Source organism: Garra rufa, chromosome 11, assembly GCF_049309525.1.
Source record: "Garra rufa chromosome 11, GarRuf1.0, whole genome shotgun sequence".
Classification (NCBI taxonomy): domain Eukaryota; kingdom Metazoa; phylum Chordata; class Actinopteri; order Cypriniformes; family Cyprinidae; genus Garra; species Garra rufa.
In genome coordinates this window covers 27,440,106-27,455,686 of record NC_133371.1, presented here as the reverse complement: position 1 = coordinate 27,455,686, position 15,581 = coordinate 27,440,106, and the positions used below count along the sequence as shown (strand labels likewise).

General features: G+C 34.3%; 1 protein-coding gene across 1 annotated transcript; it reads right to left on the bottom strand.

The window, feature by feature from the left end:
- Positions 1-909: 909 nt before the first annotated feature.
- slc28a1 (solute carrier family 28 member 1) lies at positions 910-12,461 on the bottom strand. The gene is made up of 18 exons (XM_073851075.1): positions 12,443-12,461; positions 12,245-12,321; positions 12,087-12,160; positions 11,809-11,900; positions 11,538-11,727; positions 9,092-9,233; positions 8,749-8,862; positions 8,403-8,477; positions 8,244-8,324; positions 8,063-8,143; positions 7,020-7,145; positions 6,794-6,924; positions 6,543-6,711; positions 5,123-5,317; positions 4,956-5,037; positions 4,697-4,795; positions 3,894-3,999; positions 910-1,294 (listed from the first exon to the last, which is right to left on the bottom strand). Exons 1-18 carry the CDS (start codon positions 12,459-12,461, stop codon positions 1,183-1,185), a joined length of 1,965 nt encoding a protein of 654 aa, XP_073707176.1. The 3' UTR covers positions 910-1,182.
- Positions 12,462-15,581: the final 3,120 nt, after the last annotated feature.

Genomic DNA, 15,581 nt, shown 5'->3' with positions numbered 1-15,581 from the left:
GGATCACAAATACATATTTTATATACTTTCTAACATTCAAAAGTTTGGGGTCAGATATTAATAGTTTTATTCAGTGAGGATACATTGACCAAGGGTGACAGTAAAGTCATTTCTAATAAAAGAATCAAAGAATCCTGATTTTAAAAAAATCAGTTTACACAAAAATATTAAGCAACACAAAATGAAGCAGCTTTGCATTTTAAAATATATTAAAATAGAAGTTGTTTTATAATTGTTCACATTATTTTACTGTGCTTAAAAAACCTTTGTGAGCTTAAGAGACTTTCAAAAACATTTGAAAATCTAACTCACCCCAAACCTTTGGATGCTCAATGTTTACAGGTTTTAATATTTTGAAATGTGTGTTAATTGAAAATAACCAAAATTAATAAACGTAGCTATCTGAACCTTTACCCCATTTACAAGATTTAGTAACTAACCATTATTTAGCAGAAATGGCTCACTGAAAAAACTAACTCATAAAATATCAATGAAGTACTTGTTTAGATGTATATTAAAGGTTACCACAGATTGTGGTAAAAGTGATAAGATAGGCCATACTGTGTTCTGTGTAGGTATATATATTATAAAAGCTAAATGGATTGTAGTGTATTAGAGAGAGAAGATTAGAGGTACACAGTATTTTAGTTTAGTTTTTTTTTTTTTTTTGCGTTGTGTTATTTGTTTTTGTAAAATAAATGTGTAAATAACAGCAGAAACTTCTTTGACTCATTTTACCATGCAAAGGCATCATCCAGTGTTTCATATCTTAAAATAACTGCTTGCCTGACCAAAGAGCCCTTTGGCTCTTATTGGTTGGCTTCACCCCTGCAATGCAGTAGTCAGCATATAACCATCAGAATAAAAAACTGCACAGCACAAAGTCTTAATGTCTGCCATGTCATTGGATGTAAATTCCAAAAATGATTATAACATTTACATAAGACAGAACATTTACAGCATTTACATATAATAAAAAGACTTGCAGTACATGCATTGTGTTAACACATTGTGTTACAACTATAAAGAAATTATGTATGAATAGCTAAATGACTAAATAAAATCAAATATGCTCTGCACATACATATATCATACTTTATAATGTGTGAATTTAATAAATAATGTCATTGTATTTAGTTTAGAGGTGTTTTCTTGCACTCGTACTGTTACCTATTGGCCAAATTACATGCAAACGGGGTCCTGAAAGAGACCACAACAGTTTGCAAAATAAATTGTTGCATTTTTCACCTCACTCCAGGAGCCCTCGAAAGAAAGTGTTCCATTGTTGATAGTGCTGCAATAAATAAATAAAAAAAATAATAATAATAATTAGATTGATGCAATCTGACTTAAATGATTAGATTGCTTCCAGAATAAAAATTTCCTGATAATTTAGTATTTTGAGGAAAACATTGCAGGATTGTTCTCTATTTAGTAAACTTCAATGGGGATCAACAAGTTAAAGGTCCGAATTGGGCTCTACACTATCCCAGATGAGGAATAAGGGTCTTATCTAGCAAAACAATCAGTCATTTTCTTAAAATTTTTTTAACTTTATGTACTTTTTAACCATAAATGCTCAAAATGCTTAAAGGAGTAGTTCACTTTCAGAACAAAAATGTACAGATAATGTACTCACCCCCTTGTCATCCAAGATGTTCATGTCTTACTTTCTTCAGTCGTAAAGAAATTATGTTTTTCGAGGAAAACATTTCAGGATTTCTCTCCATATAATGGACTTCTATGGTGCCCCAGAGTTTGAACTTACAAAATGTAGTTTAAACACAACTTCAAATGACTCTAAATGATCCCAGCCGGGGCAGAAGGGACTTATCTAGTGAAGCGATCGGTTATTTTCTAAAAATATTTACAATTTATATACTTTTTAATCTCTAAACAGAGTACACACAGAGCTAAACGAGCATTTGAGGTTAAAAAGTATATAAATTGTCTTTTTTTTTTTTTAGAAAATAACCGATCGTTTCGCTAGATAAGACCCTTCTTTCCTCGGCTGTGATTGTTTAGAGCTCTTTGAAGCTGCATTTTGGAAGTTCAAACTCTGGGGCACCATAGAAGTCCATTATATGGAGAGAAATCCTGAAATGTTTTCCTCAAAAAACATAATTTCCTTACGACTGAAGAAGGAAAGACATGAACATCTTGGATGACAAGGGGGTGAGTACATTATCTGTAAATGTTTGTTCTGAAAGTGAACTATTCCTTTAATGCATTACATAATCACATTGGAAAGGTCAAAAAGGTAGGGTGGGGCGAAAAACTCCATCTCATTTTCTCCTCCAACTTCAAAATTGTCCGACATCATTGTTTCTTTGCACACTCACTTTGTAAACATTGAGTCGGTACTTCTGACTACGTTACGCGTGACCTGATTACATAATGCGTGAAGTCCAGCTAGTGCAAGATGAGCATTTGTGGTTAAAAAGTATATAAATTTGTCTTTTTCTTAGAAAATGACTGATCGCTTTGCTAGATAAGACCCTTATTCCGTGACTGGGATTGTGTAGAGCCCTTTGAAGCTGCACTGAAATGACAATTTGGAAGTTCAAAGCACTGGCTCCCATTGAAGTTTAATATATAGAGAAAAATCCTGGAATGTTTTCCTCAAAAACCTTAATTTCTTTGCAACTGAAGTAAGAAAGACATGAACATCTTGGATGACTTAGAGGTGAGTAAATTATCAGGATTTTTTATTCTGGAAGTGAACTAATCATTTATGATAGCCCAAACAGCTGATAAAAAAGATGACAGTCATTCACAAGTAATCTAAACAACTCCAGTTCAAAATCCACCAACATATTTGTTTAGATCTGTTGATCTGTGCATAGTTCTCTACTGAATAAAACAATACAACTTTTTTTCTACAGAAAGCAATATTATGGATAGAGGACTAGTTTGAAGCAACCGTTTAAAGTTAAAATGCCTTGATGTGATTTGTTTATTACAAACACACAATTTTTTACTATTTTTTTTAAAGGGTATTAAGACTTGAATGGCCTAATATAATGTAAATTATGTCTCTTACTAAAATATGTATTAGAAAACCCATGAAAGATTTAAGCAATTTTATAAAAATCCACATCGATTTATACATATTTTGGACTAAAGGGGGTACCATAATTTCGATGCTGTGAAATGGTTGCACTCGGTGAGCTACTGCCGCTACCTGTTGCTATTTTTACCGCAACACAACTCAGAAAAATAAAATACTGATACAATGCCTCATTGTGCCACTTTTGGTTGTAATTTTCAGTCAAAGGGCAAAAAGAGAGAAGTCTTTACTGCCTTCCTAGCGATAAGTAGAGGAGAAAAGAATAGGAAGATGCCTGTGGATGAATAAAACTTCCTAAAGACCAGCATCTTTGTTCTCTCCACTTTAGCCCTGACGCCTTTGAGGCTTTTAGTAGACCACAGCTACTAAAAGAGCTTACAAAAGGCAGAGTCAAGAAATACTAGATGCCATCCTAGCAGGATGTAAACATGCCAATGCTTGTCAGATTGGATTTCAGTCAATATCCGGGGCATTTAGACTCCTTGTGGGAAAAAATCGATGGTACGGCATTTGGTTTAAGCCTACGCTTATATCCATCACCACCAGTAAGGTCTTTCAGTAGCTGTGGTCATCAAGCTCATCAAGTGCAACCATTTGACATCATTGAAATAATGGGGCCCCCCATAGTATAAAATATGTATGAAACAATGTGGATTTTTTTAATAATGTAAGTCTTTCATGGGTTTTCTACTACATATTTCACTAAGATACATCATTTACGTCACATTAAGCCATAAAAGTCTTAATACCTAGGGTTCCCTTTAACATTTAAGCCCAGAGTGCTTTTAGATGACTACAACACAACAATATTTTCTGTCCTTACCTTTCAAAAAGATCATAACAGCAAGTGTCAATGTTGGGTGTGGAGGTATTGAAGACTGCATTTCTAAACAGATCCACACAGTCCAACGGAGGGACGAAAAGTATACCTACAAGTAGAACAAAGGTAAATTTAACTCAATACCAGATTGCACTTAATCTAAACCACCAGATGAGGGGGATGTGGCTTCGTATTGCTGGTCTCTTATATTAGGTTAAAGGTTTTAGGTTTGAACACAGCAATTCATAACCCATCACAGAGACTGTCCAATTAATGTGCAATCTAAGTTGCTTTAAATAAAATGTCTGCTAAATTAACCTAATGGTGTGTGGTGATAAAGTTGTGCTGTTTGATGTGTTTGACTAAAGTTAAAAGGATAGTTCACCCAAAAATGAAAATTCTGTCAATAATTACTTACCCTCATGTTGTTGCAAACCCGTAAGACCTTTGTTCATCTTCAGGACGCAAATTAAGATATTTTTGATGAAATCCGAGAGCTCTCTGACCCTCCATAGACAGCAAGGGTCCTTCCACAATTCAACGATTGAGCCACTGATGTCACTTGGACTATTTTATCAATGTCGTTACTACCTTTCTGGGCCTTGAACATGGTAGGACCCTTGCTGTCTATGGAGAGTCAGAAAGCTCTCGGATTTCATCAAAAATATCTGAATTTGCGTTCGAAAGATGAGCGAAGGTCTTACAAGTTTGGAACAACATGAGGGTGAGAAATTAATGACAGAAATTTCATTTTTGGGTGAACTAACCTTTTAAAACACAGATTTTAATCATTTCAGATAGCTTACCAGCAATACAGGCATTGATCAGGGAAACACATGTGCCTGTGAACAAGGCTCTGAGCACTAATGCAGATATGACACTCTTCTTTTCTGGACAAATAGAGGCTGTAGAATAATAAGTAAATGATATTACATCAGTAAATGACATGTTATAAAAAGTATTGATACTGAACAATGGCGATAAGAAGTCATAACACACTGACATGAACAATAAATCATTTAAGCACATTTCAAACAAGTGCTTTGCAGTGTTTGAGATACTCACACAGGCCTCCAATCACGATACCAAGAGAGCTGAAATTAGCAAAGCCACACAGAGCATAGGTGCAGATGATTTCAGATCGAACCTGCAAGTAGTTTGGACAATGCTTCTGATAAACTGCTTTTGACATATTTATAGTCAATTTGATGAGATCTTGCATAAATACTTACTGAGATCCAATTTTTTTCTACGCCATCTTCAAAAATGCCATTAAGTCTGTTGTTCTTGAGCTCTGACAGCTTCTCATAGGCTATAAACTCATTGAGGAAGAGTTTAGTGCCAATAAGTTCAGCCACCGTAAAAGAATCCTCATATGGAATTCCCATCATAAAAGCCACCGGCATAAACACGTAGGAGCAGATCAACTGAGGAGACAAAGGTAACAACTGTTTAAAACACATTTAATAAAGATTTGTAGCATGATGATTATGACTCTTGATATAACATGTAAGTACGTAAGGTTTTGGGCAGTAAGACTGTCTGTTTACTTGCTATTCTAGAACCTTCTGTTCAAAGAATCCTGGAGTAATGTTTTATGGATTCGACAAAATAGTAATGTTTTAAGACTGGAGTAAAGGCTGCTGAAAATTCAGTTTTGCCATCACATGAATATATAATATATATACATCAAAATGATAATATTTCTGAAAACTGTTTTACAGTATTTTTGAGCACCACAGAGAAAGAAATCAATAAAAAGTCTTACTGACCCCAAACTTTTTTGAACAGTAATGCACACACACATATACATTGCATACACCTTGCAGAATTTGCTAAATGGTAATTATTTGATCAAAATAAGAGAGATCCTACAAAATGCATGTTATTTTTTATTTAGTACTGACCTGAATAAGATATTTCCCATAAAAGATGTTTACATATGGTCCACACAAGAAAATAATGGTTGAATTTATAAAAATTACCCCATTCAAAAGCTCTTGATTCTTAATACTGTGTTACCTGAATGATCCACAGCTGTGTTTTTTTTTTCATTTGTTTAGTGATAGTTGTTCATCAATCCCTTGTTTGTCCTGAACAGTTAAACTGCCTGCTGTTCTTCAGAAAAATCCTTTACATCCCACAATTTTTTTGAAACCTTTCCAACAATGACTGTGTGCTTTTGAGATCTATCTTTTCTCACTGAGGACAACTGAGGGACTCATATGCAACTATTACAGAAAGTTTAAATGCTCACTGATGCTTCAGAAGGAAATACCATGCATTAAAAGCTGGGGGTGTAAACTTTTGAACAGAATGTGTAGGCCTACTATTTCTTATTTTTCCTAAATATCATATTTTTCATTTAGTACTGCCCTTTTTTTCTTGTGGACTATATGTAAATGTCTTTTATGTGAAATATCTTATTCAGGTCAGTACTAAATAAAAAATAACATGCATTTTGCATGATCCCTCTTATTTTGGTAAAATAATCACCATTTTGCAGATTCTGCAAGGTGTATGTCACCTACAGTTTTGACCTCAACTGTATGTATGTCAGTTTAGTGTTTTTAAACAATTCACATTTATTCCAAAAAAAGTAAGAATTTAAACATATATTATAATTAAAATTTAGGACTGGGTAATACACACCTCAAAAGTGACCTCTGGGTATCCCACCATGCCTCCCAACCATCTCAGAGCAGCATTTATGAAGTCCAAAATGGCAAGGAAAGCAATCAAGTTAACGGCGATGTTGGCCACAAGTCCTATTGATGCAGATGCACCACCACTGACAGCTTCCAAGACATTCTGCTCACCACTGAACACAGACAAAAACACATTATAACATGAAACACACAATATTTAGAAGCACAAAGTTCACATTTGACAAGAGAACCCACCCGCCATCAACTTTAATCTGACTCTTAGATGTGAACTTGCTCTTTTCAGTTTCAGGGTAGGATAATTTGGAGATGGCTAAAGCACATGGAGCAGCCATCACTGATGCAGAAATTAGAGACGCGGCATCAATCTGTGTAGAGAAAATAATTATTATCTTCCTCCAGCTTTTCATTTTAGCTTTTAATGGAAGAATTCGATAACAAAATGAAGTACGTGTTGTCATACCCCAAATGAAATGAATGCACCCATAACACTCCCTGCAATGGTGGCAAATCCTCCAGTCATGACAGCATGGATCTCAGATTTGGTCATGTCCTTCAAATAAGGACGAATCAAGAGCGGCGCCTCTGTCTAGAAAAAAATCAAAACATTACAGCATTATAAGTAATGAGTTACAATTGATGCTTTAAAGGATTAGTTCACTTCCAGAACAAAAATTTACAGATAATTTACTCACCCCCTAGTCATTCAAGATGTTCATGTCTTACTTTTTTCAGTCGTAAGGAAATTACGTCTTTTAAGGAAAACATTTCAGGAATTTTCTTCATATAGTGGACTTCAACGGTGCCAAATGCAGTTTAAATACACCTTCAAAGGGCTCTAAATGATCCCAGCCAAGGAATAAATGTCTCATCTCAACGATCAGTCATTTTCTTAAATAAATTAATATGGGATGTGCATCTGTGCTCTGTGTGCTCCGGTTCAACACAGTTAGGGTCGAAAAACTCCCATCTCATTTTCTTCTCCAACTTCGTCCTACATCAGCAATCGTCCTACATTACCGCAGAAGTACCGACCAAGTGTTTACAAAGTGAACGTGCAAAGAAGATTACGCCCTTTACAAAAAAAAGGTAAAACAGCAATGTAGGATGACGTAAAACTAGACAGGACAAGCATTTGTGGTTAAAAAGTGTATAAATATTAATTTATTTAAGAAAATGACTGATTATTTCGCTAGATAAGACCCTCCTCTTTGGCTGGGATCGTTTAGAGCCCTTTGAAGCTGCATTTAAACTGCATTTTGAAAGTTCAAACTTGCAGGCACCTTAGAAGTACAATATATGGAGAAAATTCCTGAAAATATTTTCCTCAAAAAAACATATTTTCTTTACAACTGAAGAAAGAAAGACATGAACATCTTGGATAACAAAGGGGTGAGAAAATTATCTGTAAATGTTTTGTTGTGGAAGTGAACTAATCATTTAAGACATTTGAGAAATGTCATTTATTAACAATTATGTGCATTAGGAATGATGACAGAATATTACCTGACCAACAAATATATTCCCTGCCACACTGAGAGTCTCTGTAGAGGAGGTTCCCATTGTTACCTGCATTACCCAAGAAATCTTGGCAGAGAAAAATGCATTATTAAAACATCCATATGAAGAACATATCTTGAAAATCTCATAGGTTAAATGGATACAAGACTGGATGTTTTGCCTTTACCTTTGTGATGATCCATTGCATCACACCCAGGTAGTATAGCACTGACATGACACTGCTGAAGAATATCACTATAGGTAGAGCCTGTGAGTATTGAGCAACATTCAATATTAAAAATAAACCCATTCATGCATTTCATGTCAAATATGTGTCATAATTTACCTGGAAAGCAAATATGTTGTCAATGAGGTTTCCAAACACGAACGATGAACCCGCTTTTGTGTAATCCAGAAATATCTGGGGGGAAAAAGAAAAGCATTATTTAGTACATGGCGGTCATATCATATTGTTTTTCCTTCTCTTTCGTAGTTTAAATAATCGTTCATTGTTGTTTGGTTTTAATAAGTTACCACAGATTGTAACATATTAACTTAATTTAGAGAGATATCTTTTAAGTATGATATGACACAATACAGCAGTGTTCAAATGTCTGTGCAAATGCTCCTGTTTAGCATTTTTTTCCATAAAAATGTAATAGAAATCATAATAATAATGCTTTATATCATACCTGAACTTGCTTTCCAAGCCATTCGAATGCTATGAAACCAGGTTCTGTCCTAATGATAAACAGGCCCATGACAAACTGTAAACCGAGTCCCCAGAAGACTGTGCTCCAGTTCACCTAATGAGAATTTAAGGCAAACAAATTCTCATTAACAACCACAGTAATTTAAACTAACTCAAAAAAATGTGCCTTTAACATCTACAACTATTTTATTGTTGGGAAATTACAGGTGTTTAATCTCTGATAAACAATCTGAAAAGGTTTGTAGGAAATCCAAAGTCTAAAAAATACAAGATAAGCACCGTCAATAAAGCATTTATTGAGGAATGTGTGTTTTATCACTTACTGCAGTTCGGTGTGCAGAAAAGAGAAATAAGGCAATGATGAATAGACAGACACCGGCAAAAGAGATGAGCTGCTCTGGGCGCTTTCGTGTGTCGACTGCCAGCCATGCCACCAGCAGTCCCAGCACAATTACTATGAACACCCTGCAACATATAGAGATACACATGACACGTGCATAATTATGGTTGCTGTATTAAAAGCACACATTGGCTATTTTATTATATTTAGAGCAGTGGTTCTCAATCTTTACTGAAGAGGAAAATACATGAGCAATATCACACGAGTAGCAGTGCGGTATGGCTGTATAATGGCACAGCTGTGATTCGGCCATAGACTTGAGGTCGCAATAAAACATTTGTTTACATGTCCACTGAGGAAAGCGGTATCTTTGTCGTACTATCCTTTCATCTGTTAAGGGTGATTTCAGATTGTAGCGCTGCTCATTTGTTGGTCTTTACTGCTGACTCACTTATAAAAACAGTCTCTTGTCACCAATTGATGGCAGAATAATGTAACTAAAATCCATTATTATTTATAACAAACAACAACCGCCGTCATAAAAGTTGCTAGGGAATTCAGTCAAAAGTACAAAGGCAGCGCTCTGATATAAAGCATTAAATTTAAGTAATTTTATGTGATGAGATTTTGCCCCTTAGCCAAAACTATTTGCTCTGGAACAAATAATAGATTAATGAGACCAAAGACTGCCTGTTAGTGTTATCCGAAATAAATAATATCTCATGTTTAACCACAATAGAGACATAAGAGCCAGTGGCAAATTCAAAAGATCTGGCCGAGGTAAGGCTGCTCTTGGCGGGTTCATGAGCGCTGAACAGCCGCTGACGCCCTGGAGCTCACATCTCCGAAAACACTGAAGCAAATTTTACATTAATAGACAAATAGATGTTATCTTTATTAACAAACCGCATATTTGAAGTCTAAACAAGTACATTCTCATCTAAAAACTCTAAAAACTACTTACAAAACCAGTATTACTTAAAAAATTATAGTGGATTTGGGCGTCCACCATAACACTCCCTGTGAGAAATACTGCAAGCCAAGTGACAAACAGTTAAACAGTTGGAGTGCTGTTATCGCTAGAATATCGCACTCCTCTCAGCCAATTTTATTATTTGTATTATATTATAGAAATAATTATTAGAAATAGTTACAGCTTGATTTTCTGTGTTTTTAGCATTTTAATTTATTGATTAGATTTTAAATGTTTTAATAGTATTTTTATTTATTTATTTAAATCCTCCATCTCGAGACCAACTTAGAAGTTTCATGAGGTTCTCTAGTAGGTCCCCCAGCCTCCTGGCTGAGAACTACTACTTTAAAATCACAACAGTACTTTGCAAGCCAGTTTGGAAGGCTAATTCACTATGGGTTTCCTCAGAAATGTCCTCAAGGTTTTTGAATTACAATTTCAATTTTTGAGGAAAAAAGTCTATGGTAAAGACTGATTTTGCTGTTTTATTCTACAACAATTAAAACAACTATTCCGTGACCTTTAAAAACATAAGTGGCTAACAAGTTGCTATTTAAATAGATAGCTCATACTGTTGTGAGAGTTGTAGCCATTATGTAGCAATAAGAAGTTCCAGAGGGAACAGTTCTCTTCTGAACAGCTCTTTTCTGGTTACCTCCAAACCATTCCAACTTACAAATTATATACACTACCATTCAAGCATTTGGAGTCAGGAGCCTTTTTTTAAAAATAATTCCTTAATAGCAGGGGTGCACTGCATTGATCATAAATGACAGTAATGACCAGGGTCAGAAATTAAAGAGGGCTTGTGGCAAAAATGCCACCAAACTGAAGAAAGCTGCCCCATAAATTTAAGACAAAGGGGCAAAAAACTTGGCTAACGTCATGGATCGGTATGTTTATCTGTGAGACCAGAATATGACATGCCCAAAACTAAACAAAAACATTTTATATTGTTCGATACTAATAATCATTATTACAATAAAAAGATAATTAATCTACAATAATCTTTATTTTTTGTCATAATATTGCAGCCCTACAAGCTCCTGTTTTTTTACATGTAGGATTTAGATACATTTGAACAGTCTATTATTACTGACATTTAATACAACATATGTTTTTTGTAATAATAAGGTGGTAAAAATTGGCCTTACAAATGTATAAAATGCCCCTGGAAATCAAATCCAGGTGGCATTTAGAATGTTTAAAATATTTCTATTTCACAGCAACTGTTTTCAACACTGATAATAATAGTAATAGTAATATTCATTTTTCTTGAGCATCAGATCAGCATTTGAGAAATATATACATTACAATAGAAACACAATATTGCTTTTTTTACTGTATTTTTGATCAAATAAAATGTAGCCTTCGTGATCATAACAGTTATCTTGCAAAAATGTTAAAAATCTATAATAAATCTTTGAACTACAGTATATTAAAGTGTCACACCCACCATTTCATCCATCTGATATTGGATTTGAAACACCTTTGTGCAGGCTTGAGGAACCTCCTTATGCTGTCACCCTTGTACTTATTCACCAGTTCACACACGATGATAAACACCCCCAGACAAGTGAGGATAACCAAAGCAAGTGCCCTCTGGAAGTCCAAATAGCATGCAGCAATGAAGTATGCCAAATAGCCTACAATTTAAAACACAAAAACATATATTGTACACACTGTCCACTTAGGAAGTGATGGAATCATAGATTAAAATATGTTACCTGCAGCAAATATTCCCAAAGCAATGTATTTGATTATTTTGGAGTGTGTCTTGCAGAAGATCTCTGTGGCCGTGATGGGTAAGCATGCTTTGCTGTGGTAAACAATGAATAAATATAGTATCACTGATTGATTATAACATAATCAAAACATTACTTTTTTGGTCTATTTTTTTTTTATTGCCACGACATGATGTAATTTCAAAGGAATCTCATTTCCAAATAAAGCAACAATGAAATCTGAATGACGTTGTATTTATAGATTAGATTCACAATCACACCTCATGCATGAGTTTGACTCCTTCTCCGACTCATCTTTGTCACTGACACTCAGTTCATCTGCAAATGTATCCTCCTAAGAATAGAAAAAAAAAAACAATTATGATTTTAACTCATTTCTCATTTTTTAGAGAATGTCCTCACACTTTCTCAAGCCTACCTTCACAAAGGCTGGATTGTCCAGACCTTGTTCTTTCCCCGTTGAGACAGCCGTCAACTGTAAATCTTCTTTGTCTGCTGTAAAGAAAGTATCAGAATACTTTTTACCAGCTGTAATGAACCTTGATCCAACAAAAAAGTTTCAAAACACATCTGTTTCCACATTTCATCCAAGCAATTATTAACTATATGCACATACACGAAACCGACACCTCCATTATTCAAACCATAGCGAAAACCACCTGTTCAAATACCAGTTTGAATCAATCTCTAAGGAATGGAGAGGCAAATAAATGGCTTACTCATTCTGCGTTCTTGTTGACAACTGCTGGGTCTTGAACCTTGAGCTGGGATATATACTCTGTCTACTTGGAAATCTTATCATTAATTAACTACATAGTAATGTGTTTTTATTTAAGACACTTGCACGTTGCTATCAGATTACTAGTTAAGGATGACTACACAGAGCAGTCATGAAACAGCATCTTCTTATCATTTATTGCTATGAAGCTCCTCCTTACTTCCAGAGGCAACAAGATACAAAGTGTAAATGAAAACAAACTATCAGGAATAAAATATGTAACGTGATGAATTGCCTGCAATTCTATGGCCATCCCTGAGGCAGTCATACGGTGAACAGGTGCCTGAGAGGAGTGGCCAGTTTTATCATTCATACTATCCATATGATAAGACAATGAGAGTCAGACTTAGTCCAAATCGAGTCTGATGACCAATAAAATCCTGAGAGCCAAAAACACAATATAAACCTGTCCTTTTAAAGAATTTTCAGATTTTCTATAACAAGTATAACTAGTCTACAGTATAATGTAAGCAGCAATAGAGTCATGGTTCGGATTTTAATTGAATCAGTGCCCTGCTGAAAAAACAGCATATGCTGGTTAGGTATGTTTTGGTGCTAGGATGCTGGTTTTAGCTGGTTTATGCTGGTCCTTTGCTGGTAAACCAGCTAAAACCAGCATCCCAGCACCAAAACATACCTATCCAGCATATGCTGTTTTTTCAGCAGGGTGAGTTCTTATAAATCTCTCTTTTGGTTATTATAATTTATAAGTATCTACAGTATATCACATAACACTTTAATGACACCTGCTCACAGAACAGCATTGTTAAATATATAACTTAACACAAAATATCCACTTAATTACTCTTCAACGCGAAACAAAGCCTGTGGGCGAGACTTCCTGTTCATTAGTTGCTATCGGGGAAGAGCTAGAAGAATAACAACGTGCAGCAAACGGTAGAACTGTTTGCACTAAAAACCAGTGTGTTCATAATTATGATAATATATTAAAATAATATGGTAAGACACTTCAATTTGCAATATCAAGCTGCAAAACAAGCGGTTTTGTACAGCGAACGAGGATGAGACCGGAAGCCAGACCAATAAAATTGAACATTACGTTACAAATGGCCGCGCCCGTTCTGAAGGAAAAAGTGATATTATTTAAAACACAAGAAAGTGTGCAAAAACTACCAGTCTTTCACAATTACGACGCTAGATGCCACTATTGCACATTGTAGTATTTAGTTTCATCCCCGAATTCAAACACATTGGCAGCAATCTGAGCATTTATGATACCTTTATTAATATATGGAGGATTATTCACCTCCACTTAATCAATTAATAGGCTATATTAACCTTTTTTTTCAGAACCACTACATTTACTCCAATGCATAAGGGTCTGTATGGCTGTCTTTGTAGCTATACTATATGATAATGCACAATTAGATAAATTAAACTTCAACATTATGTAAAATGTAGCGGCTATCCGATCCTAAACTGATGGTATTATGCCTGACTCCATAGAATGCTTTACAGGATTAATAAATGAAATGCAACCATCAGACAATATGTGGAATCTATGACTGCTTTCATGGAAACTCATAAAATTAAATGATGCCTAATACCTTTTAGTTAACACGAGATGACGCAGACTCACAGCTTAATAGACCGCAGTGTGCATCACTGCATTTTATTGAAGGTCTTGTGTGTACAAAACACATTAGCAGATATTCATTAAGACATTTTATGTGCTTTGTTAGAACAAGCAGTCATGATTCACTAATATCAACCAAGCCTTTCCTGCACATTTTATGTCCACTTCACAAACTGAAGGTATTGCGATTTAATTTTGCACATGGCCATATCTATATACTCTTTTTATTGGCATCTATGGTTTAATGAACTTTCCGATGTACAAAGCGTTCTTTAGACTATTGAGATTATCTTCAACTACAAAAAAGGTTCTTTCCCATCACTGAAACTTTAAAATGTATTTTATCTTTGTATATAGTTATAGTATAAAGTAAAAACAAAAAAACATTATCATTTATTATCATTGTGACCTCTGTTTTTTAAAGGCACTATCTTTTTTTAAACATGTATTTGCACAGTAGGCCTATTTTCGCAGGGTGAAAAGACCAGTAAATGTTTTATGAAAAATGTGAAATATTAAGGTCAGTATTAGGAGCTTATCTACATTTTTGTGGAGACTGCATATTTAATAGTGGAAGTGTCTTGAAGAATCATAAAAGAATTTAATGAGTTATCAACTGGAAAAGTTCAACTATATCGTTTGGACATTGATATAAATTGATAACCTGAAACTATTTCTGAAATTAAGTAATTACAGAATTTGACTGCTCATTCAACCTCTGCTTCAATAGGTACACCACCAGTCAAAAGTTTTTGAACAGTAAGATTTTTAATCTTAGTCTCTTTTACTCACCAAGCCTGCATTTATTTGAAGATGTAATGTAAAATATTTAATTATGTAAATTCAAAGCTGAATTTTTAGCAATATTATGATTTGCTGCTCAAAAATATTTTAATGATTATTATTATGTTGAAACTAGCTGAGTAGATTTTTTTCAGGTTTCTTTGATGAGTAAAAGTTCAAAAGTACAGCATTTATCTGAAATAGAAATCTTTGGTAACATTATAAATATCTTTATCATCACGTTTTCTATCATTTCTTTCCCAAAAAACTAAACTAACTTTAAGCTTTTGAATGGTATATAGTGTTACAAAAGCTTTTTATTTGAAATAAATGCTGATCTTTGGATCTTTCTATTTATCAATGAATCCTGAAAAAAAATTACACAGCTGTTTTTAATATTGGTGATAATAATAATAATAATAAGTTGATCATAGAAACATATTAAATTTTAAAATATATTCATATTAGAAAGCAGTTATTTTAAATAGTAAAAATATTTCAAAGCTTTACTGTTTTTGCTGTACTTTGGATCAAATAAATGCAGGCTTGGCGAGCAGAAGAGACTTATTTAATAAATGCTGATCTTTGAATCTTCCT

Bases quoted from the DNA above. Each gene is read 5' to 3' on its own strand.
- slc28a1 (XM_073851075.1), bottom strand. The intron at 8,478-8,748 runs GTATGATATAAA...TTTTCCCCCCAG, and splicing joins GGCTTGGAAAGCAAGTTCAG to ATATTTCTGGATTACACAAA. The intron at 4,000-4,696 runs GTAAGCTATCTG...TTCTACTTGTAG, and splicing joins GATCAATGCCTGTATTGCTG to GTATACTTTTCGTCCCTCCG.